General features: G+C 43.3%; 1 protein-coding gene across 1 annotated transcript in view; it reads left to right on the forward strand.

Moving 5' to 3' along the window:
* The first annotated feature begins 1,326 nt into the window (after positions 1 to 1,326).
* The window catches only part of bcl2l13 (BCL2 like 13), a 43,954-nt gene continuing 21,959 nt past the window's right edge, over positions 1,327 to 23,321 (forward strand). The window contains exons 1-6 of the mRNA XM_084168870.1: positions 1,327 to 1,529; positions 8,794 to 8,980; positions 16,347 to 16,442; positions 16,608 to 16,764; positions 17,646 to 17,718; positions 17,987 to 18,115. Of these exons, the coding sequence (XP_084024996.1) occupies positions 8,857 to 8,980; positions 16,347 to 16,442; positions 16,608 to 16,764; positions 17,646 to 17,718; positions 17,987 to 18,115 (579 nt within the window). The 5' untranslated portion in view covers positions 1,327 to 1,529; positions 8,794 to 8,856. The remainder of the gene's footprint in view (positions 1,530 to 8,793; positions 8,981 to 16,346; positions 16,443 to 16,607; positions 16,765 to 17,645; positions 17,719 to 17,986; positions 18,116 to 23,321) is intronic.

Consider the following 23,321-nt stretch of genomic DNA (forward strand, 5'->3'; position numbering starts at 1 on the left):
GGAATGGGTGTCAAAAGTGTCTGAGTGGGCTCAGGGGGCAGGTCAGATCTCACTAAGCTATCCCCAATATTGTGACCACGCTTACAGACCACCAGTGGGGGTTCCTTGAAGAGACGTGCAATATTAATTTTTTTACATCACACATTGTTAAAATCATTTATTACATCACACTACTAGATTATATTGCCACAGTCAAAATAAGCTATATCATCTAAATGTATGAAAAGAAAAATGAGCTTTTTGGTCTTAATTAAGGTTAGGGTTAGCAGTGTGGTTAAAATTAGGGTTAGTTTTGAACTCAGATTTTAAGAAGATAAATTGTAGAAATAGGAGGGGTTTATGACAACCATAAACCTGGAGTACATAGGCTGTGTTTACACAAGCAGCCCAATTCTGATATTCTTTCCACTAATTGGTATTTTGGCCAATCACATCGGATATTTTCACATCAGCGCAGCCATAGCAAACAGATTTTAAATATAGAACAGATGTGCGCAGCTCCTTTGACTGACTGCGGTGAGCAAGCGCAGACCTTTCATGGAATAGGACACGCTCTTCGATACAAAGTGATTTTCGTAGCAGGTTAGGAGAGCATTTTCGCTAACCCTAACCCTTTTTCCAAAGTTAACCTCAGTGTCCTAACCTGCTACGTTATTTCTCCTAACTTGCTGCGTAAATTCTAACCTGCTACGAAAAAGTAACTTCGGTATCGAAGTGGCGTGAAAATTGTGTTTCCCGTCATGTGATATGTGTACTTCCAATTTGTGTCCGATGTGCCCTATACAGGCAATGGATGTGCCCGTGACCTTGAAGCATGCCATTTGAGCATGTTTGACTTGTTTTCTTGATGTATAAACAGTTTAAGATAATAATTTATGATTGCTTGCTTCTTCCAAACATTATTACCATAATATCAAGTCTTTAAATCAACTCATTTTTCTCCGCGTGGTGGCAGCACGTGCACTGTTTCATTCCTGATAACTCAATTTTGCTATTTTTCTTTGTTGTATTTGTCAAGTGTGATCTTTATAGCTACAGTATTTGTATTTTTTTATATTTAGTAGTTTGCACAATTTTAATTGAACTTCATTTTACTCAGGACTCGAACTATAACAACGAAATACATTAGGCAAATAACTTCATTGAGAAATTAATTAAAATTGGATAACTGCTTGAATTATAAAAATGCATGATACTCGTTTTTATTACATAATATAAATGCAATGTGTTATACACCTTGATGTGGGTGTGCTTATTAATTAATTAATTAGCTAAATAAATGAAAACGCCCTTTAAACTCTCCCCAAACTGAGGTGCATGTTGTCCGCCCAGTCCCTACATTAGACACGTGTGGACACGCTTTGTGGGCTTTTGTTGGAAAGGGCCGATAAAACCAATGACTGGATTAAACACACAAACACAGTGTACCCTGGTGACAACTGGTTTGCAGCTGCTGGGGAGCGTGTGTTTCACGTTTTGCTGCTCAACACGCAGCAAAACTTCCGGACTGAATTTGCATCTAGAAACGGGTACGTCGTGTGTCCTACTCTTAGCTAGCTGCTATTTGACAATCGATCTTCAGGATGAGCCAATATTACTATCTTAGCAGTGTTTAGTAACACGAGTTAGCGGGCTAGATAGCTATAAAGTTTATCGTAGAAGCGACAGGGACAGTTGAGGGGGTGTGTACACCAGACAATCTCCATCGATCTTGCTTGTAGTGAGCTAGCTAGTACATCGCGTACAATGGCGTAATGCCACTGAACAATGTGGATCTCTACAGTAATGAACTTGGGTTTCTCTCCGGTTGTAGTGGCATCTTGAACGGACGCTGTTTTCCTATATGTGGTTTAGTACACTATGTTAATGAGAAGTAACGTTACAGTAGTTTAGGGAACTTGTCTACCATCACGTTTATCGTACAGTACTCCAATGTTTGTTGATTACTCCAACAACTTGATGGTTGTGTAATAACGTGGAGGCGAAAGCAGGGTTGCCAGGTCATACTAAAATGTCTACTTCAATGACAACTCAAAACCCGAACAAGGCCTGAAAACTTGGCCAATTATTTACCTCCACAGCAAGAGAGGAGTTGCCACATTTATATAATATTTTTTCGCCCATAATGTTATCAAACCAATTAAGGAATATCGAGTAACTTGTAACTACGTTAGAAGCAAAATTCGGTTTTCATCAAAATAATTATTGCGAACTATGACATGACTTAAACTAATTTGAATATGTCGCAAGAGAAAATATAATTCGCCCTTATTAAACTCTCTAGACCGTTTTCCATCAGTGGATGTAGTGGTGGGGAGTCGACTCCTATTTCTGGGTGTCATGGTTCCGGAATCGACTCCCAAGATTCTGTATTTTTGCAACGGAGGAAACTGTTTTCCGTAGTCTACTTCGAAAACGAACTCTCGCATCTTTCACAGCAAAGAATGCGAGAGAGATGGGAGGAGGGCATAGGTAGGCATGTCGGCCACCAGGCAGACAGTCACAACCGTTAATCGGTAATCAAAATATGTTGGCTATCGCAATGCTGTGTTTCGCAATTTTTTGGCTTGCAATGTCTCGCGCAAGTTGATTAAAGTAAGGGATATCAGTGAGTAGGCTACAGACCAAACACACTAGCGTTTTTCATAGCGAAGAGAAATGGAGCAGGAGAGGGAGGATCAGGACAGGCAGAGACCGTGCAAATAGGCTATATCTTGGTAATCTAGCAATGCCTCGTAAATTCACCAAATGTATATTAAAGTAGGATATCAATGAGTATAGCTAAGCTATTCTTCATAGTGCCAGTGAATTTAAGTTGAACATCGCCAAGTGCATCATTTTAATTAGGCCTAAATGTGCAATAAAAAGTATTGCCTACCCTCTAAAAAGAAAAGGTTCCTGGAGTATCCTTTAGGGGTTCTTCAAATTGAAACTGTGGGCGAACCCCTATAAGTTAAACGGTTCTTCAAATAACCCCTTTTAATGGATCCTCGAATAACCTTTTGGGGTTACTTTTTGAACTACCCCCTCCCCCCCTATTATTATTATTATTATTATTATTCATGATAATAATATGCATAACAATAGCACAATATTTTAGTTCTCAGTGTTTATCATTTTAGTGGCAAAGCAGAATAAAAAAATAAAAATGAGGTAAACTCCCAGCAGAGCCCCAAGTCCAATGGGTATAGCCTCTGGCGTGTTGATGTTCTCCTTATCCATAGCCAGAATGATTTTGCAGTGCATGGTGATCGAACAGGTTTCCTGTTATATTCATCAGAGGTGTAGGGACGGTGAAGTCTGTCAATCCCAGAAATTGTAATTATACAGATGATTAACAAAACATGCACACGATTCATACCTTGGTTTTTGTGGTGAATATGAATAAAAAAAACTGTTTTGATAATGGTTTTCATACACATACCTTGTCCATAATGTAGAGGCCTATGGGATATTCATTGAAGAGGTAAGGGAGGAGGATGGTAAATCTGAACCCAATACAGCTAGCCTTCAACATATTCTTATAGCTTACATATTCTTACCTCTTTGTTGATTGATATCCATTGAATTGTGTCCATTTTCTGTTTTAGAAAGATTTGCACAAATATGAAAAGATAGATGGTATCACCATAAAACAATATTAATTTAGATCATACAAGGGACAAACCTTAGCTTAAATTGAGGAGATCTTTGCATTTTTCATTTAAGTGCCTTCACCTGCTGTCCTTTCAAATTCAAATGTTTCAGTTGGGCAGTTAGGTTCCTGCAAGAACCCCCACCAACTAAGGAGGTTCCTCGATGAACCCCACCTCCTATGGGTTCTTGGTAGAACCTTTTGGGGGCCAATTTCAGTGCCTAGAACCCTAAGGTTCTTCGAAGAACTTTGAGGAGCTTAGAAGAACCCTTGTTGATCCCCTAATTTTTAGAGTGTATAGCTTATTTAATGAAACCTTGGCTGGCTGTTGATGTCCTAGGTCGGGGTTCTCCAACCCTGATCCTCTAAGAGTGAACATACAGGATGGTAGCGCTCCACAAACAGGGTTGGAGAGCCCTGTCCTAGGCAATAGATCGCAAAGCAGCATCCCCGCTAAACTTTTTGGAAATGGTAAGTTCACTTTCTCATCCATAATAAACATAGTCAAGTGCAAATACGGTTCAGCAGCTCAAGTCAGCAGGATGTGGGGCATTGTTATTAGAAAGGACCTCTACCATGGATGGATCGCTAAAATAATGATTATGATCACACTTCATCATTTTTAAATATTATGTGGAGACTTATACATTTGGCAGCCAAGTACGAGTTATCAGTGTAGCCTATAATCTTCTAGACATGACGTTGAACTATCTTCACGCCTACAATAAAAACCTCCAGGCTTCCGTCATGAGTCAATTCAATAAAATTAAAATAAAGAATTACAGGGGGCAGTTTGGAAAAACTAATCCTCTGTGAATCGTACTCTGCAATAACGCACATACTTGGATAATAATTACAAAACCATCATCTCTAGTAATACCTGTCCGAATAGGGCTATAATATGGCAAATAATAGGTTTATCAGCGTATAGCGCGCCGCATCATCCCATGGGATCCGTCAAGGCTGCGCACAGCAGAAATATATCACTGAAATATTCTAGTTCCTACACATCACCTTCTATAGTCAAACAAAATAGGCCTTTGATGGGCAGCATCATGCTCATGTCAGTCCTCCAGAACGCAAATGTAGTCTTCCTAGTAGGAATGAAATGGTGTGAATGTGTGTGAGCATCCGTTTCAGCGTGTTTTGGAAGTCAGCAAGAGTCTACTCCTTTAGACTCCAATCACAGCAGTCGGAGTCAACTCCAAAAAGTAAAAATACATGTTTTGTCATACCCATGGTATACAGTCTGATATACCACGGCTGTCAGCCAATCAGCATTCAGGGCTCGACCCACCCAGTTTATAATTGTAAATAAATCCATTTTGCGCATGTGCATAACTATAGATAAATCCGACAGGAGAGTTTGAGTGATGAAAGTCTCTGAGCAAGAAACACTTGGACGAACTTAAAAAAATTAATGTCAAGCTATTTTCTGGCAATTGTGCTGTTATTATGTGCCAGATGTTAAGACTAAAAACAGTTATAAATGGCCCATTTGCGAGATTGACTTGTAATTTAAATAGGCATAGGCAACAGACTAAAATCTTGGTTTTTGATTGTATTTCAACTTTGCCATGGTTTGCTTAGATACAGTGCAATTGGAAAGTATTCAGACCCCTTGACTTTTTCCACATTTTGTTACGTTACAGCCTTATTCTAAAATTGATTAAATGGTTCATCAATCTACACACAATACCCCATAATGACAAAGCAAAAACAGGTTTAGAATATTTTGCTAATTTATTAAAAATAAAACCTGAAATATGACATTTACATAAGTATTCAGACCATTTACTCAATACTTTGTTGAAGCACCTTTGGCAGCGATTACAGCCTCAAGTCTTCTTGGGTATGACGCTACAAGCTTGGCACACCCGTATTTAGGGAGTTTCTCCCATTCTTCTTTGCAGATCCTCTCAAGCTCTGTCAGGTTGGATGGGGAGTGTCCCTGCACATCTATTTTCAGGTCTCCAGAGATGTTTGATCGGGTTCAAGTCCGGGCTCTGGCTGGGCCACTCAAGGACATTCAGAGACTTGTCCTGAAGCCACTCCTGCGTTGTCTTGGCTGTGTGCTTAGGGTCGTTGTCCTGTTGGAAGGTGAACCTTCGCTCCAGTCTGAGGTCATGAGTGCTCTGGAGCAGGTTTTCATCAAGGATCTCTCTGTACTTTGCTCCGTTCATCTTTCCCTCGATCCTGACTAGTCTCCCAGTCCCTGCCGCTGAAAAACAACCCCACAGCATGATGCTGCCACCACCATGCTTCACCGTAGTGATGGTGCCAGGTTTCCTCCAGACGTGACGCTTGGCATTCAGGCCAAAGAGTTCAATCTTGGTTTCTTCAGACCAGAGAATCTTGTTTCTCATGGTCTGAGAGTCTTTAGGTGCCTTTTGGCAAACTCCAAGCGGGCTGTCAAATGCCTTTTACTGAGGAGTGGCTTCCGTCTGGCCACTCTACCATAAAGGCCTGGTATGTGGAGTGCTGCAGAGATGGTTGTCCTTCTGGAAGGTTCTCCCATCTCCACAGAGGAATTCTGGAGCTCTGTCAGAGTGACTATCGGGTTCTTGGTCACCTCCCTGACCAAGGCCCTTCTCCCCCGATTGCTCAGTTTGGCCAGGCGGCCAGCACTAGGAAGAGTCTTGGTGGTTCCAAACTTCTTCCATTTAATAATGATGGAGACCACTGTGTTCTTGGGGACCTTTAATGCTGCAGAAATGTTTTGGTACCCTTCCCCAGATCTGTGCCTCGACATAATCCTGTCTCGGAGATCTACGGACAATTCCTTCGACCTCATGGTTTGGTTTTTGCTCTGAAATGCACTGTCAACTGTGGGACCTTTTTATATAGACAGGTGTGTGCCTTTCCAAATCATGTCCAATCAATTGAATTTACCACAGGTGGACTCCAATCAAGTTGTAGAAACATCTCAAGGATGAACAATGGAAACAGGATGCACCTGAGCTCAATTTTGAGTCTCATAGCAAAGGGTCTGAAAACTTATGTAAATAAGGTGTAGCTCTCTTCACGACAACAGACACAGGTTGGTTCCTTGAAACGGGCGTTTATTGCCTTGCACGTCTTTTTCTCCGATGCATCCACGTCACGCCGTGAGAACTATATATTTGAATGAACACAGTAATGTTGATAAATTATACAGTACTGAAACAAAATAATACAAATGGCACTTGGCGCGAATATAAACAAAGTTCTACAGGTTGAACAAAATACCTCGTTGGCTGCTTGTCCTGAAAATAGATTATTGAATCCTTAAAGTCCCTTGAAAGTCCCTTTACTGTCTTTCTTGGCCTCTGCCATCAACAATTATAACTCAGACTAAGATCTGCTTAAGTTAGATTGCACACAGTCAATTAACAAATTCCGTAGCAGGAACACAACAGAGAACGTTAGTTCCGGGATGGAACATAAAAACACAAACAATGGCCTAACGTTAATTTTACCTGTTACATCACATTTAAATTCTTCCCTATACATCAATAAATTATTTATTTATTTACTACATCAAATAAACCATGAATTATGTATTAATCATGCATCGTGAACACAGCATCTATGTAACACCACTTACACAAGGTATTTCTGTTTTTTATTTTTAAACTTGCAAAAATGTCTAAACCTGTTTTCGCTTTGTCATTATGGGGTATTGTGTGTCGATTTGCTGAGAAAATATATTTAATCCATAACGTAACATGTGGAAAAAGTCAAGGGGTCTGAATACTTTCCAAAGGCACTGTAGATGCAGGTAGCCTATAGCCCCTGATTCAGTCTACAGTAGCCAAGGCAAAATGTAGGCAAGATGTAAATTGAACGATTTAGCAGCTTGCTTAGTTCAAATTAAGACTAATTTATTCAACATTAATAGTTTGGCGATTTCGAGGGAAGAAGTGCTTGTGTTTCCCAATAGCCTGCTGGAATAGGCTACTGAGGATGGGGTTGTAATTTCAATCACTGAATTATATATTAATATTTTTATGAGCTGAATATGCTTGTCAACAGCCAGTGTTTCTTTTTATTTTACCTGTAGCCGAATCTGACTGACTATTACTATCAATCTAATGCGTTCTAACAACTGATCGGCAATTGTGATAGAGCTTTGATAACTTCCAATTTAATGAACTAAACATGGCCATTAATAATTGCATAATAACACAAGGCTGCAACAACAGTACACTGAAGTTATAGGCTATTTATTAAAGCCGTTTGCCAGCTCCAGGTAGGCTACACAAGTGGCACAAATTGATTTGCAATGACTCCAGTGATATAGTCGTTTCAACATATTTATTTAATCAAATGGTAGCCTACAATGGCATATAAATTAATAGGCTACTTGATGGCCAGCAGATGCAAATGTATCATTCTCCACATTTAATGTCAGTTTCATTGAGTACTTTTCCCCCATAATAGAAGCACGCGAGGGAGTTCCATAACTTACATTTCAAATTTCCACTCGCGCATAATGACAAGTTAAATAGCCTACCTACAACTGGTAAAAAGTTGTCACGATGTGCACGTGTGCTTCTCTGGCTCATCCTCACTAACGTGACTCAGCCAATAGTGGACTAAACTGCATGCTGCGGTGCTCTCTCAACACACACACACACACACCCCTCCGGCCCGGCTCTCCCCTCCACTCACTCACTAAGCAACAGCCTGCCTCACTGCCTGATAGTCAGCTGCAGGTCATAGTGAAATACAATGTTTTATTTATTTTTTAAAGAGAAATGCCATGGCGGCCGCGGTGCAACTTAGAACCCTGTGTGAAGGGGCTTGCTCATTCCACTACCACATGGCTTTCTATTCAAATGATCTACTGAAAATGTAGCTGGCTATGATATCACTCATGGAAACAGCTGCCAGAGTTTGCAGTTGCTATTGCTCCATGATATCAATGGGATAATGTGGCCAGGCTGTGCTGTTCATAAACAGTGCCTCAGGCGTTCTCTTTGCTGCTGCACTTGTCATCCCCATGCAATCCATGAAGCAGTCATGTGTTTCTATTACTCTCATGCCAGATCAAAATGTGTGTGATGCTTGTATTCAGCATATATTTCACACTTTGTTTCTCACTGTACACACATCGATGCTCTTACTAGGGACTTTGATGACCGTAATAACCAGTGTGCATTTCTTCCTACTTTCAGGAGTTTGACCTTTTTTCCACATTTGACTGCATGTGCCTGAGAGTCTGACGCTGCATCTCTTCAATGGCTGCCTCGGGCTCTTCCTCCACCTCTGTGCCTGAGGGTTTCCACTACGAGACCAAGTACATCGTCCTCAACTACCTGGGACTCCTGCCCCCCTTCCGGCTACAGGCCACCGCTGGCGGAGGTACGGGACACTGCACCCCCTTATCACTCATTTACACACACACACACACACACACCAGTAAATTATTCACAACATCCATTGCATGCTGCTGGGGGTAGGCAGAGAGACCCACATGAGGGGGCACACACAGCACTGAGCCTTCCCTCCCTGTACTCCCCCACATCTCTCAAGCTGGATGGAGAGGAGAGAGTGGCTGCTTCCAATTCCTGATTCTCCACCCTCATCCAAGTGAGCACTAGCACTGCACACTCCCCACCATGGTTTAAGCATTGGCTGGAGGGAGTTTCCACAATTGTTAAATCCATGCGAGAGTGTACCAGTGCACACGTCGTGTGACTGGTAAATAATTGGGGTGCAGACACCGTCTAGGTAGATTGTCTGCTGGTGCCCGTCCCCCTTTCCATCGTCTCTCATTAGAAATATGTTGTGATTGCTCCCTCTCTGCCATGAAAACCTGCCTAGTAGGTTTAGTACAGTACAGAGGCTGTCTTGTGTTCTGCCTGGGTTGAGCTAGTGGACTGTTTTTGTATTTTCTTTTCCTAATTCTGGAAACTTGTGCACAAATGGTGAGAACCACGTGTCAATCAAATAATGTATGGGCAGCTTGTGCTGGCACCACCTCCAAGTAGAGGTCTGCGCTGGACTGATTTCTGCATCCCGCTCCCGCCCGCAGCTTTTCATACTGCACCCACTGGCTTTCTGTCAGACTCCCACCGGCTACCGCAAGAACTGGTCCCGAACCCAACTGCAGTCCCGCAATGTTATTTTAAGCGAATGTGACTTAGCTCACTTGCCAGCCATGGTCCCAGCAATTTTGCACCCCTATAGGCAATATCAAAATGCGCAAAAATAACGTAAGAAATAGCCTAGGTTAAATTACCAGAGATTCTCACGTGGTATTAACTGGCTATATCAGCCAATATGCTAGACATAGTTTGAAGAGAGCAGAGTTGGAGAGACTTTCTCTTGAGCTATTTTTTAAGCCTACCTTTTAGGAGTGGGACAATTTTCAGACTGAGACAAATATGGGTGACCAATATTTATTTATAGGCAATGTAGTAAACTATAGCCTAATCATATTTAGGAAGTACATTTCCTTGAAAAGATAACTGCCAGTGATTCTCTGCCCATGCATAGGCAGCCTACTCTATTTCAGTGAGACCACACGTATAGCTCCGTGTAGCTCAGTTGGTAGAGCACAACCCTTGCAATGCCAGGGTTGTGGGTTCGTTTCCCACCGGGGGCCAGTATGAAAATGTATGCACTCACTAACTGTAATTCGCTCTGGATAAGAGCTACTGCTAAATGACTAAAATGTAAAATATACTAGGCGCACTTGATAATGCGACAGAGATGTGCTTTTAATACAATAGGTAGGCCTAAGCTAACGAATACAAATCAGAAAGACGACAGTTTCCAAATAATCTGCGGGACAACAAATATTTTCATTCCAAAGTCGTCTGTCTGACCACCTGCATAAAAAATACCGACCGCATCGCAATGATCTGTGTTGGGACCCGCAGGTCCCACGGGCATTCTGGCTGGAATGCAACCCTCTATCTCCAAGCACGTTGTGCAGAGGCTGAATGTTGGCAGTCACTGACCATAGGGTGGGAAATGGTTTGATATACAAGATATGCCCATCACAACCTCCATTCACTAGCCTATATTGGTTTAGGGTTATCAGTGTCTCACACCATGCCAGGGAATCCAGCTGGTTCATCCTGCTCTCGTAACTACAGAGGTCATGAGCAGTAGTCTGGGGTTCTCCAAGGTCTGCCAGGTGTCCCATGTGATTGCCATGGAATATGAATGAGTCCGACCGTCCCCTTTGAAAGGCAAAAGCCTTTATGCTTTCAGACAGGAAGAGCAGGACTGTTTTGCCATCGGGCAGGTCCGGGATGGGTGAAGGGATGAGTAAAGGGAGTAGAGACCAGTATCGCAAAACTTGTTAGTATCGTGGCAAAGATACAAAACACGAAAAGGCATTAACTTCTTTAGGAAAACAGCCCTAATGTTGGAAACAAACATCATGTTGTCATCCAGAGTCACTATTTATTTTCCAAGCTATAGCACACAATAGTTTCTATACAGCAGGTTTTTTAAAGGACCAAATAGTTTGATCTGCTTCGTGTTTTCATTTTTGCCATGGAAAAAATATTGAAATATTGCAACACTGGTATCGTCAAAGCCCTAGTAGAGACGAGTGCCTGATCCCTGCTTTCCGCTCGGCCCACTCCTTGTTCTGACAGCCTGTCGTGTGCAATCACTGTAGGATTACTCACACGCCACTGGGCCAGAGCAAAGAGGCGCAGGCAGGCTGGACAGACTGCTGAACCAGCACCTAGCATGGCTGGGAAAACTAACACTGAGCCTCACTGCGTCTCACAGAGTGAGTTAATGTGTGAATGGCCAGGAGAGGGTCTAAGGGTGAATGAGGCGATTGATGTGTGGAAATTGGCTGTTGTATTAGGCACTAGACGGCGTTACCTGGGTATAGATTCCTCCCTCCCTTTGACCCCCCCCCTCCTAGCAATAAGTAGCACACTCAGGATTTGAGTACCCCCAGTTTATTTGTGCTATGCCCTTGTGTGTGTGTGTGTGTGTGTGTGTGTGTGTATTAATTTCAGAAGTGTTCTCAGATGCCTTGTTTTAGCTCTGCTGCTTGCTTCCAAACAAATGAGAGCAGTAGGAGGCTAGCCTTGGGCCCAGTCAAACATCTGGCATGTTAGCAGCATAGTGGAGTTGACCAATGCAGCTCCATGGAGGCAGCATGAACTTACAGAGCATCGGCCCAATGAAATCTCTCTGCATCACACTCGCCCCCCTCCCACTGGCTGAATGACTGTATTCTGTGTGTCTCAACCAGTGAGAGGGCTTGAGAGATGTGGGGGAGTTCAGGGAGGGAAGGCTCAGTGCTGTGTGTGCCCCCTCATGTGGGTCTCTCTGCCTACCCCCAGCAGCATGCAATGGATGTTGTGAATAATTCACCGGTGTGTGTGTGTAAATGAGTGGTGTGCATCTGGGCCTGTAAGCATGCGATGATGGCCTGTATTGCTAGAGAGGGAAGGATGAGGAGGGGAAAGGAGGAGAGGGCAGCTTGTAAAGAGAGCGTGTGCACATTGTGGATACAGCTCAGTCCTATGGCAGGGGTCGGCAACACGTGCTATTTTGGGGGGGGCAAAGTTTTTAGTAAAGACTGTCAAATCACCTAGAATTCAGCTAAGAATTTGTTTAATTTAGAAAATCTGTTCCCAAGTATTTCCACGAATACAAAAAGAGATACAGTACCAGTCAAAAGTTTGGACACACCTACTCATTCAAGGGTTTTTCTTTATTTTTACTATTTCCTACATTGTAGAATAATAGTGAAGACATCAAAACTATGAAATAACACATATGGTCTCATGTAGTAACCAAAGAAGTGTTAAACAAATCAAAATATATTTTATATTTGAGATTCTTCGAAGTAGGCACCCTTTGCCTTGATGACAGCTTTGCACACTCTTGGCATTCTCTCAACCAGCTTCATGAGGTAGTCACCTGGAAAAACATTTCAATTAACAGGTGTGCCTTGTTAAAAGGTAATTTGTGTAGGTGTGACCAAACCTTTGACTGGTATTGTATGTGATCGTGTCTCAATGTGATCAAGGTATGGGCTTAGTTGTGGTCAAAATGCAATGTACAAATTATTATGATTATGTTCTGGCCCCCCGACCATCCGCTCCGACAGAAATTGTCCTGCGGCTGAATCTAGTTGCCTACCTATGGCCTATAGCAAGCTCTCATTTTGTGGATCCATCCGTCCATGACTGCTCTGTTTGGTAAACGGTGCCTGTTGAATGTTCATACCTGAGAGGGTTAAATCTAGACTTGGTTTCCTCTATCATAATCGCTCGTCTTTCACCCCAGCTTCCAAACTAACCCTGATTCAGATGACCATGCTAGATTACGGCTACGTAATTTATAGATCGGCAGGTAAGGGTGCTGTCGAGCGGCTAGATGTTCTTTACCATTCGGTGATCAGATTTGCCACCGATGCTCCTTATAGGACACATCACTGCACTCTACTCCTCTGTAAACTGGCCATCTCTGTATACCCGGCGCAAGGCCCACTGGTTTATGCTTATTTATAAAACCCTCTTAGGCCTCACTCCCCCCTATCTGAGGTATCTACTGCAGCCCTCATCCTCCACATACAACACCTGTTCTGCCAGTCACATTCTGTTAAAGGTCCCCAAAGCACACACATCCCTGGGTCGCTCCTCTTTCCAGTTCGCTGCAGCTAGCGACTGGAACGAGCTGCAAAAAAACACTCAAACTGGACAGTTTTATCTCTACATTCAAAGACTCAATCATGGACGCTCTTACTGACACTTGTGGCTGCTTCCCTTCATGCTGTTGTCTGTGCCTAACAATGTTTGTGCTGCTACCATGTTTGTGCTGCTACCATGTTTGTGCTGCTACCATGTTTGTGCTGCTACCATGTTTGTGCTGCTACCATGTTTGTGCTGCTACCATGTTGTGCTGCTGCCATGTTGTGTTGCTACCATGCTGTATTGTCTTAGGTCTTTCTTTATGTGGTGTCTCTCGTCGTGATGTGTGTGTGTGGTCCTACATTTTTTTTTTTTATCCCAGCCGCCGTCCCCGCAGGAGGCCTTTAGCCTCTTGGTAGGCCGTCCTTGTAAATAAGAATTGTTTCTTAATTGACTTGCCTAGTTAAATAAAGGTTACAGTGCATTCGGAAAGTATTCAGACCCGTTGACTTTTTCCACATTTTGTTACAGCCTTATTCTAAAACACACAATACCCCATAATGACAAAGCGAAAACAGGGTTTTGACATTTTTGCAAATGTATAAAAATAAGAAACTGAAATACCTTATTTACTTAAGTATTCAGACCCTTTGCTATGAGACTCAAAATTGAGCTCAGGTACATCCTGTTTCCATTGATCATCTTTGAGATGTTTCTACAACTTGATTGGAGTCCACCTGTGGTAAATTCAATTGATTGGACATGATTTGGAAAGGCACACACCTGTCTATATAAAGGTCCCACAGCTGACAGTGCATGTCAGAGCAAAAACCAAGCCATGAGGTCGAAGGAATTGTCAGTAGAGCTCAGAGACAGCATTGTGTCGAGGCACAGATCTGGGGAAGGGTACCAAAAAATTTCAGCAGCATTGAAGGTCCCCAGGAACACAGTGGCCTCCATTCTTAAATGAAAGAGGTTTGGAACCACCAAGACTCTTCCTAAAGCTGGCCGCCCGGCCAAACTGAGCAATCGGGGGAGAAGGGCCTTGGTGAGGGAGGTGACCAAGAACCCGATGGTCACTCTGACAGAGTTCCTCTGTGGAAATGGTTGTCCTTCTGGAATGTTCTCCCATCTCTGCAGCACTCCACTAATCAGGCCTTTATGGTAGAGTGGCCAGACAGAAGCCACTCCTCAGTAAAAGACACATGACCGCACGCTTGGAGTTTGCCAAAATGCACCTAAAGGACCATGAGAAACAAGATTCTCTGGTCTGATGAAACCAAGATTGAACTCTTTGGCCTGAATGCCAAGCGTCACGTCTGGAGGAAACCTGGCACCATCCCTACGGTGAAGCATGGTGGTGGCAGCATCATACTGTGGGGATGTTTTTCAGCGGCAGGGACTGGGAGACTAGTCAGGATCGAGGGAAAGATGAACGGAGCAAAGTACAGAGAGATCCTTGATGAAAACCTGCTCCAGAGCGCTCAGGACCTCAGACTGGGGTGAAGGTTCACCTTCCAACAGGACAATGACCCTATGCACACAGCCAAGACAACACAGAAGTGGCTTCAGGACAAATCTCTGGAAGTCCTTGAGTGGCCCAGCCAGAGCCCAGACTTGAACCCGATCGAACATCCTCTGGAGAGACCTGAAAATAGCTGTACAGTGACGCTCCTCATCCAACCTGACAGCGTTTGAGAGGATCTGCAGAGAAGAATGGGAGAAACTCCCCAAATACAGGTGTGCCAAGCTTGTAGCATCATACCCAAAAAGAATCGAGGCTGTAATCGCTGCCAAAGGTTCTTCAACAAAGTATTGAGTAAAGGGTCTGAATACTTAAGTACATTTTTTAAAAATACATTTGCAAACATTTCTACAAACCTGTTTTTGCTTTGTCATTATAGGGTATTGTGTGTAGATTGATAAGGGGGAAAAAAAACAATTTAATCCATTTTAGAATAAGGCTAACGTAACAATGTGGAAAATGTCAAGGGGTCTGAATACTTTCCGAAAGCACTGTAAATAAAGTGGCGCCTACACTTGGGAGTCGGGGTGCATTGCTGCTACTGACTTGTGAAGGCCGCTACACACTTTACGTAATGTTATTTTTTGTTACCTTTTAACCTAACCTCCCTGTTACATACAATGTGTACATTTGTGAATCTGCAGTTATTACATCATACAGTCAGTTACATCAGAGGTTTTGCACAGATAACTCAGGTTTGCACTGTGCCTCTGACTGAACCATATGTCACAACTAAAGTAATGGAAAAGCAGACAATAGAATAATATTTGATTTTGAACAGATTATTTTAGGAGCTTTATGCTGTACATGAATCATGTAAGGTTTCTCTAACAATTCTTAGAGGTGTTAGCTAGGTGAAACCCTTTGATAATAAAACAGTGAGTGCCATTTAAAAAATGCACTCCGTGCTCCCTAAAGACTCTTTGGGGGAATTGATTTAGAAATACATTTGCTAACGTGCTTTGCCAACTTGGTTTATAGTGTTAATGTTGATTTTACTTCTCATTTTAGTGCTGATCAGAGAATTACTAGACTGAGTCCCTAGAGATTACTTCAGAGGAATTGCCTTGTCTGGACGCCAAGTTGCAGCTATGCTGTTTGGGTCAAGAAGCTTAAAGCTAAAGAGGCTTGGTTCTAATGTGTCGATCAATTAAGAGTGAAATTGAATCGTTTATTTTTTAATACCGCCCCAGTTTGTCCTGTGTGATCTTATAATATAATATAATAATATGCCATTTAGCAGACGCTTTTATCCAAAGCGACTTACAGTCATGCGTGCATACATTTTTTTTTTTTTTTTTTTGTGTATGGGTGGTCCCGGGGATCGAACCCACTACCTTGGCGTTATAAGCGCCGTGCTCTACCAGCTGAGCTACAGAGGACCACAGAGGAGGACCTTGTGTAGGTTACACGCCTCATTGTCATGACCTAGCCCTTTTAGAATGTGTAGGCTATTAATTTGATATGCTTGTATGTATCACTAATTGATCCACTTCAAAGTTGTAAAGCCACTCAAACGTAATTGATTCTAAATATGTAACGTGTGACTGTTAGCTGAGCATCGTGATATTGTGTTCCCTTCCAGGAGATTGCCAGTATGCTGTGGACAGAGAGAAGAACAGAGTAATGAAGGGACAGATAGAGGAAGAGCTGAGGCAACTGGAAGATGAGATCTCAGCCTGTAAGAGGAAGCACACACACACCATATATTATATTGTATGCCATCACAACACCGACAAGTCTGACCACACTAATAGTTGGGTCTCAACTTTCATCACACTGTTCTTGTACATCTGGGTCTGGGACTGTCAAATAAATAAATAAATGTGTGTGTGTGTGTGTACAGCCTTTCCCAGTACAGGCTTCGACTGCGATACGTCTCCAGTGTTTAGCCCAGCCAACCCAGAGAGCTCCATCGAGGACTGCCTGGCTGTTCTGGGCGACCGGGTGGCCAGAGACCTGGAGACACACCTGGCATCTACTGTACACACACTCCTCAGTGCGTGAGTATCTGTTCTGTAGTGTACACCCAGCATAACGTTCTCTCTCTGTGTGTGTGTCAGTCGATGAGCGTCCAGTTGTAGTGTTGTTCACTATTCACCCTTTTAAAAGTGGTCCTCTGTAGCTCAATTGGTAGAGCATGGCGCTTGTAACGCCAGGGTAGTGGGTTCGATCCCTGGGACCACCCATACGTAAAAATGTATGCACACATGACTGTAAGTCGCTTTGGATAAAAGCGTCTGCTAAATGGCATATTATTATTTATTATTATAAAAGAGAGCAAATTAGTCAACTCAGTGTATGCCTGAGTTGACCATTTTGGTTGGGAAAAGGCATACGTTTCAGTACCTTCCAGTCCTTGAAATACGGTCATCACAGCAGTGCCTGGCTGGCTCACCTGTACTGTAGGCCTGAAGTCAAACTCAAGGTTGATTTGTGTTTCATACTGCCGTAGGGCAAGTGTTCCTGTGTAGAAAGTTCAGAACAGCACACAGACCTTGTGAAAGGTTGTATTGCATGAATAATTCTAGGTCTATTTTTAATCTGCGCTTTTTAATGATGAAATTAGATTCCAAGAATCCCTAACATAGGTTTAGTAAATGGCACCCAACCATCAGATAGGCTAGGTTACAATTCATTTTCTCAAGTTACAGAAATACAAGGACATTACTCATATATCACGTAGGCTAGGTGTGTGTCTAATCTAAGTTAACCATATTTATAAACCAGCTCTCTGTGGTACATGCATTTCAATTTCTCAAGTTACTTTCAAGGTCACTGGTGAATGATCACTGAGGGGTGTTTGTGTGCGTGCAGGTTGTGAACTTGTATAAACCAACCCTGTTATGTTTCCAGCCTGAGCCCCTGTGTGTTTGTTTGGCAGCCCGCTGGACTACGAGCGTTTCAGAGAAGCAGCACAAGACGTCTCCTGCCACACGCAGAGTGGCTGGAGCAAGGTGAGAGATCTCTACTGTTCACCTGCAGTTACTGACTCAGACTGACAACCTATTAGGTCTAGCTCAGAAACAACCCATACGATTTTCCCCTAGCTCTTAGGCCTATGGCATTTGCCGATCTGAAGAATCTGATAGGTGTAAACATTATGGTGGAAGCTTCCCTTAGTCTGTTTGAAAGGCCTGGTGGAACCATCATCATTTTGCTTCTACCCGTCATGGTTCCTTTTGGACAGTGTCTTGAACTGGACACTGCCTTCCCTGTCCCCAGGTGCTGGTGCCATTGGTGCTGCTGCAGGCCCTCCAGGGAGAAGGACAGATCCTGGCCCACCTGCTACCTCTGGGGGTCCGTTTCCTGGAGGAGGCTGAGGCAGACTACATCATCCAGCAGGGAGGATGGGTGAGTGGACACTGTACAAGGGGAGGGGTGGTACATATTGGGTGGATGGGACAGGGGACTGGCCAAAAATGAACCACTTATTAATTTCTCATACGAAGTTCAAGCAGATAAATGTTTCAGCCTTGACCTGTTGGCTGCTGTACACGGTATAGCCAGGGGAGGGCGCCAGATATCCACTGTACATGGTTGGCTATAAGGGAATTTGTCATTGTTGGTAATGAATTTTGATAAACCAGAACATAAAGATAAAACATAAGTGCATAATATGTTAACGTGGATGCTGTTGTAGGTAAATAGTTGTTGTAAGGGTGCTTGGTTTATCACCCTTCTACACTGAACAAAAATATATATGGAACATGCAAAGTGTTGGTCCCACGTTTCATGAGCTGAAATAAAAGATCCCAGAAAAAAGGTTGGCACAAATAGGTTATTTCTCTCTAATTTTGTGCACAAATGTGTTTACATCCCTGTTAGTAAGCATTTCTCCTTTGCCAAGATAATCCATCCACCTGACAGGTGTGGCATATCAAGAAGCTGATTAAACAGCATGATCATTACACAGGTGCACCTTGTGCTGGGGACAAAAGGCCACTCTAAAATGTGCAGTTTTGTCACACAATGCCACAGATGTCAGGTTTTGAGGGAGCGTGTAATTGACATGCTGACTGCAGGAATGTCCACCAGAGCTGTTGCCAGATAATTTAATGTTAATTTCTCTACCATAAGCCGCCTCCAATGTATTTTTAGAGAATTTGGCAATACGTCAAACCGGCCTCACAGACCATGCCAGCCTAGGACATCCACATCCGGCTTCTTCACCTGCGGGATCGTCTGAGACCAGCCACCTGGACAGCTGACGAAACTGTGGGTTTGCACAACCGAAGAATTTCTGCACAAACTGTCAGAAACTGTCCTGGGGAAGCTCATCTGCGTGCTCGTCGTCCTCACTAGGATCTTGACTTGAATGCAGTTCGGCGTCGTAACCGACTTCAGTGGGCAGATGCTCACCTTTGAAGGCCACTGGCACGCTGGAGAAGTGTGCTCTTCATGGATGAATCCCGGTTTCAACTGTACAGGGCAGATGGCAGACAGCGTATATGGCATCGTGTGGGCGAGCGGTTTGCTGACGTCAACGTTGTGAACAGAGTGCCCCGTGGTGGCGGTGGGGTTATGGTATGGGCAGACAACGAACACAATTGCATTTTATCAATGGCAATTTGACTGCATAGAGATACCGTGACGATATCCTGAGGACATTGTCGTGCCATTCATCTGCCACCATCACCTCATGTTTCAGCATGATAATGTGGTCCTCTGTAGCTCAGCTGGTAGAGCACGGCGCTTGTAACGCTAAGGTAGTGGGTTCGATCCCCGGGACCACCCATACACAAAAATGTATGCACGCATGACTGTAAGTCGCTTTGGATAAAAGCGTCTGCTAAATGGCATATTATTTAGTATTATTATAATGCATGGCCGCATGTCGCAAGGATCTGTACACAATTCCTGGAAGCTGAAAATGTCCCAGTTCTTCCATGGCCTGCATACTCACCAGACATGTCACCCATTGAGCATGTTTGGGATGCTCTGGATCGACGTGTACGACAGCGTGTTCCAGTTCCCACCAATATCCAGCAACTTCGCACAGCCATTGAAGAGGAGTGGGACAACATTCCACTGGCCTCAATCAACAGCCTGATCAACTCTATGTAAAGGAGATGTTGCGCTGCATTAGGCAAATGGTGGTCACCAGATACTGACTGGTTTTCTGATCCACGCCCCTATTTTTGTTGTTGGGGTATCTGTGACCAACAGATGCAAATCTGTATTCCCAGTCATGTGAAATCCATAGTTTAGGGCCTAATTTATTTATTTAAATTTACTGATTTCCTTATATGAACTGTAACTGAGTAAAATCTTTGAAATTGTTGCATGTTGCTTTTTATATTTTTGTTCAGTGTAGCTTAACACCTGTCCTCTAATCCACCCAGCATTTAATACACCCGGGACTCATTTAAAACCCCAGCAATCCTAAATGAACCTAGTTTAAGTGAAATGTAGTCTAAATATGCAGCATTTACACAGGCAGCCCAAATCTCATCTTTTGCCTAGTTCTGGGCAAGAGATCTTAACTGATTCTTCAAAATACCAATAATAATTGCTGCCTGTGTAAATGCATCCCTATTTCCTAACTTATGTAAAGTGGAACTGATAGAAGGGTCGTTCCATTTGATTTCAATCACTTTTTGACAGCTTTTAGATTTTGAATGAAACAGTCAATACATATTCACCCATGGTAGAAGTGGTCTGATTTTTTTTTTTACCTGAATGCCAAAACATTTAGGAGATGGAGGTTCTCGAAGTTGACCCATTTTGCATACCCTACCATGAGACATGTCTTCATCACTGGAAAAGATACAGTTGAGTTGTATAATTTTTAAAAGTTTACAAACAGGGTTGTCAAATTGTCATTATCTAAAAATGTCAAATCTGATGTTTTTTATTTTTTGTCTTGTACCCGTCATCAGTTGTTTTAACTGCTGTTCAGCATGCTCTTGAAAACAGGGTGGGTGTCATGTTGAGGGGCCCCCTCAACACGGGGGCCCCTCAGGGGTGCGTGCTCAGTCCCCTTCTGAACTCCCTGTTCACCCATGACTGCATGGCCAGGCACCAACACCATCATTAAGTTTGCCGACGACACAACAGTGGTAGGCCTGATCACCGACAACGATGAGACAGCCTATAGGGAGGAGGTCAGAGACCTGGCCGTGTGGTGCCAGGATAACAACCTCCCCCTCAACATGACCAAGACAAAGGAGATGATTGTGGACTACAGGAACAAAAAGAGGACTGAGCACGCCCCCATTCTAGCCCCCATTCTCATCGACGGGGCTGTAGTGGAACAGGTTGAGAGCTTCAAGTTCCTTGGTGTCCACATCATCAACGAACTATCATGGTCCAAACACACCAAGACCGTCGTGAAGAGGGCACGACAAAGCCTATTCCCCCTCAGGAGACTGAAAAGATTTGGCATGGGTCCTCAGATCCTCAAAAAGTTCTACAGCTACACCATCGAGAGCATCCTGACTGGTTGCATCACCGCCTGGTATGGCAACTGCTTGGCCTCCGACCGCAAGGCACTACAGAGGGTAGTGCGTACGGCCCAGTACATCACTGGGGCCAAGCTTCCTGCCATCCAGGACCTCTATACCAGGCGGTGTCAGAGGAAGGCCCTCAAAATTGTCAAAGACTCCAGCCACCCTAGTCATAGACTGTTCTCTCTGCTACCGCACGGCAAGCGGTACCGGAGTGCCAAGTCTAGGTCCAAAAGACTTCTCAACAGCTTCTACCCCCAAGCCATAAGACTCCTGAACAGCTAATCATGGCTACCCGGACTATTTGCACTGCCCCCCCACCCCATCTTTTTACGCTGCTGCTACTCTGTTAATTATTTATGCATAGTCACTTTAACTCTACCCACATGTACATATTACTTAAACTACCTCAACTAGCCGGTGCCCCCGCACATTGACTCTGCACCGGTACCCCCCTGTGTATATATAGCCTCCCTACTGTTATTTTATTTTACTTCTGCTCTTTTTTTCTCAACACTTTTTTGTTGTTTTAGTTTACTTTTTTTATTAAAAATAAATGCACTGTTGGTTAAGGGCTGTAAGTAAGCATTTCACTGTAATGTCTGCACCTGTTGTATTCGGCGCATGTGGCCAATAAAATTTGATTTGATTTTGGCAGAAATGTACAACAATTTGAATAATTGAAATGTCCATTTTTCAAATGGTAGCACAAAGATTGTTGGAGTTCCACACATCAGAGAATGTTGACAGAATGGGGATATCAGTTTTTAAATTATTCTGTAAATCTTCCATAGGAAATCTATTGAAATCCTAGAAGTATAGATAGAATATACAGTGGGGGAAAAAAGTATTTAGTCAGCCACCAATTGTGCAAGTTCTCCCACTTAAAAAGATGAGAGAGGCCTGTCATTTTCATCATAGGTAAACGTCAACTATGACAGACAAAATGAGGGAAAAAAATCCAGAAAATCACATTGTAGGATTTTTAATGAATATATTTGCAAATTATGGTGGAAAATAAGTATTTGGTCAATAACAAAAGTTTCTCAATACTTTGTTATATACCCTTTGTTGGCAATGACACAGGTCAAACGTTTTCTGTAAGTCTTCACAAGGTTTTCACACACTGTTGCTGGTATTTTGGCCCATTCCTCCATGCAGATCTCCTCTAGAGCAGTGATGTTTTGGGGCTGTCGCTGGGCAACACGGACTTTCAACTCCCTCCAAAGATTTTCTATGGGGTTGAGATCTGGAGACTGGCTAGGCCACTTCAGGACCTTGAAATGCTTCTTACGAAGCCAATCCTTCGTTGCCCGGGCGGTGTGTTTGGGATCATTGTCATGCTGAAAGACCCAGCCACGTTTCATCTTCAATGCCCTTGCTGATGGAAGGAGGTTTTCACTCAAAATCTCACGATACATGGCCCCATTCATTCTTTCCTTTACACGGATCAGTCATCCTGGTCCCTTTGCAGAAAAACAACCCCAAAGCATGATGTTTCCACCCCCATGCTTCACAGTAGGTATGGTGTTCTTTGGATGCAACTCAGTATTCTTTGTCCTCCAAACACGACGAGTTGAGTTTTTACCAAAAAGTTCTATTTTGGTTTCATCTGACCATATGACATTCTCCCAATCCTCTTCTGGATCATCCAAATGCACTCTAGCAAACTTCAGACAGGCCTGGACATGTACTGGCTTAAGCAGGGGGACACGTCTGGCACTGCAGTATTTGAGTCCCTGGCGGCGTAGTGTGTTACTGATGGTAGGCTTTGTTACTTTGGTCCCAGCTCTCTGCAGGTCATTCACTAGGTCCCCCCGTGTGGTTCTGGGATTTTTGTGATCATTTTGACCCCACGGGGTGAGATCTTGCGTGGAGCCCCAGATCGAGGGAGATTATCAGTGGTCTTGTATGTCTTCCATTTCCTAATAATTGCTCCCACAGTTGATTTCTTCAAACCAAGCTGCTTACCTATTGCAGATTCAGTCTTCCCAGCCTGGTGCAGGTCTACAATTTTGTTTCTGGTGTCCTTTGACAGTTCTTTGGTCTTGGCCATAGTGGAGTTTGGAGTGTGACTGTTTGAGGTTGTGGACAGGTGTCTTTTATACTGA

Source organism: Coregonus lavaretus (assembly GCF_964263955.1).
Source record: "Coregonus lavaretus genome assembly, chromosome: 9".
NCBI classification, from domain to species: Eukaryota; Metazoa; Chordata; class Actinopteri; order Salmoniformes; family Salmonidae; genus Coregonus; species Coregonus lavaretus.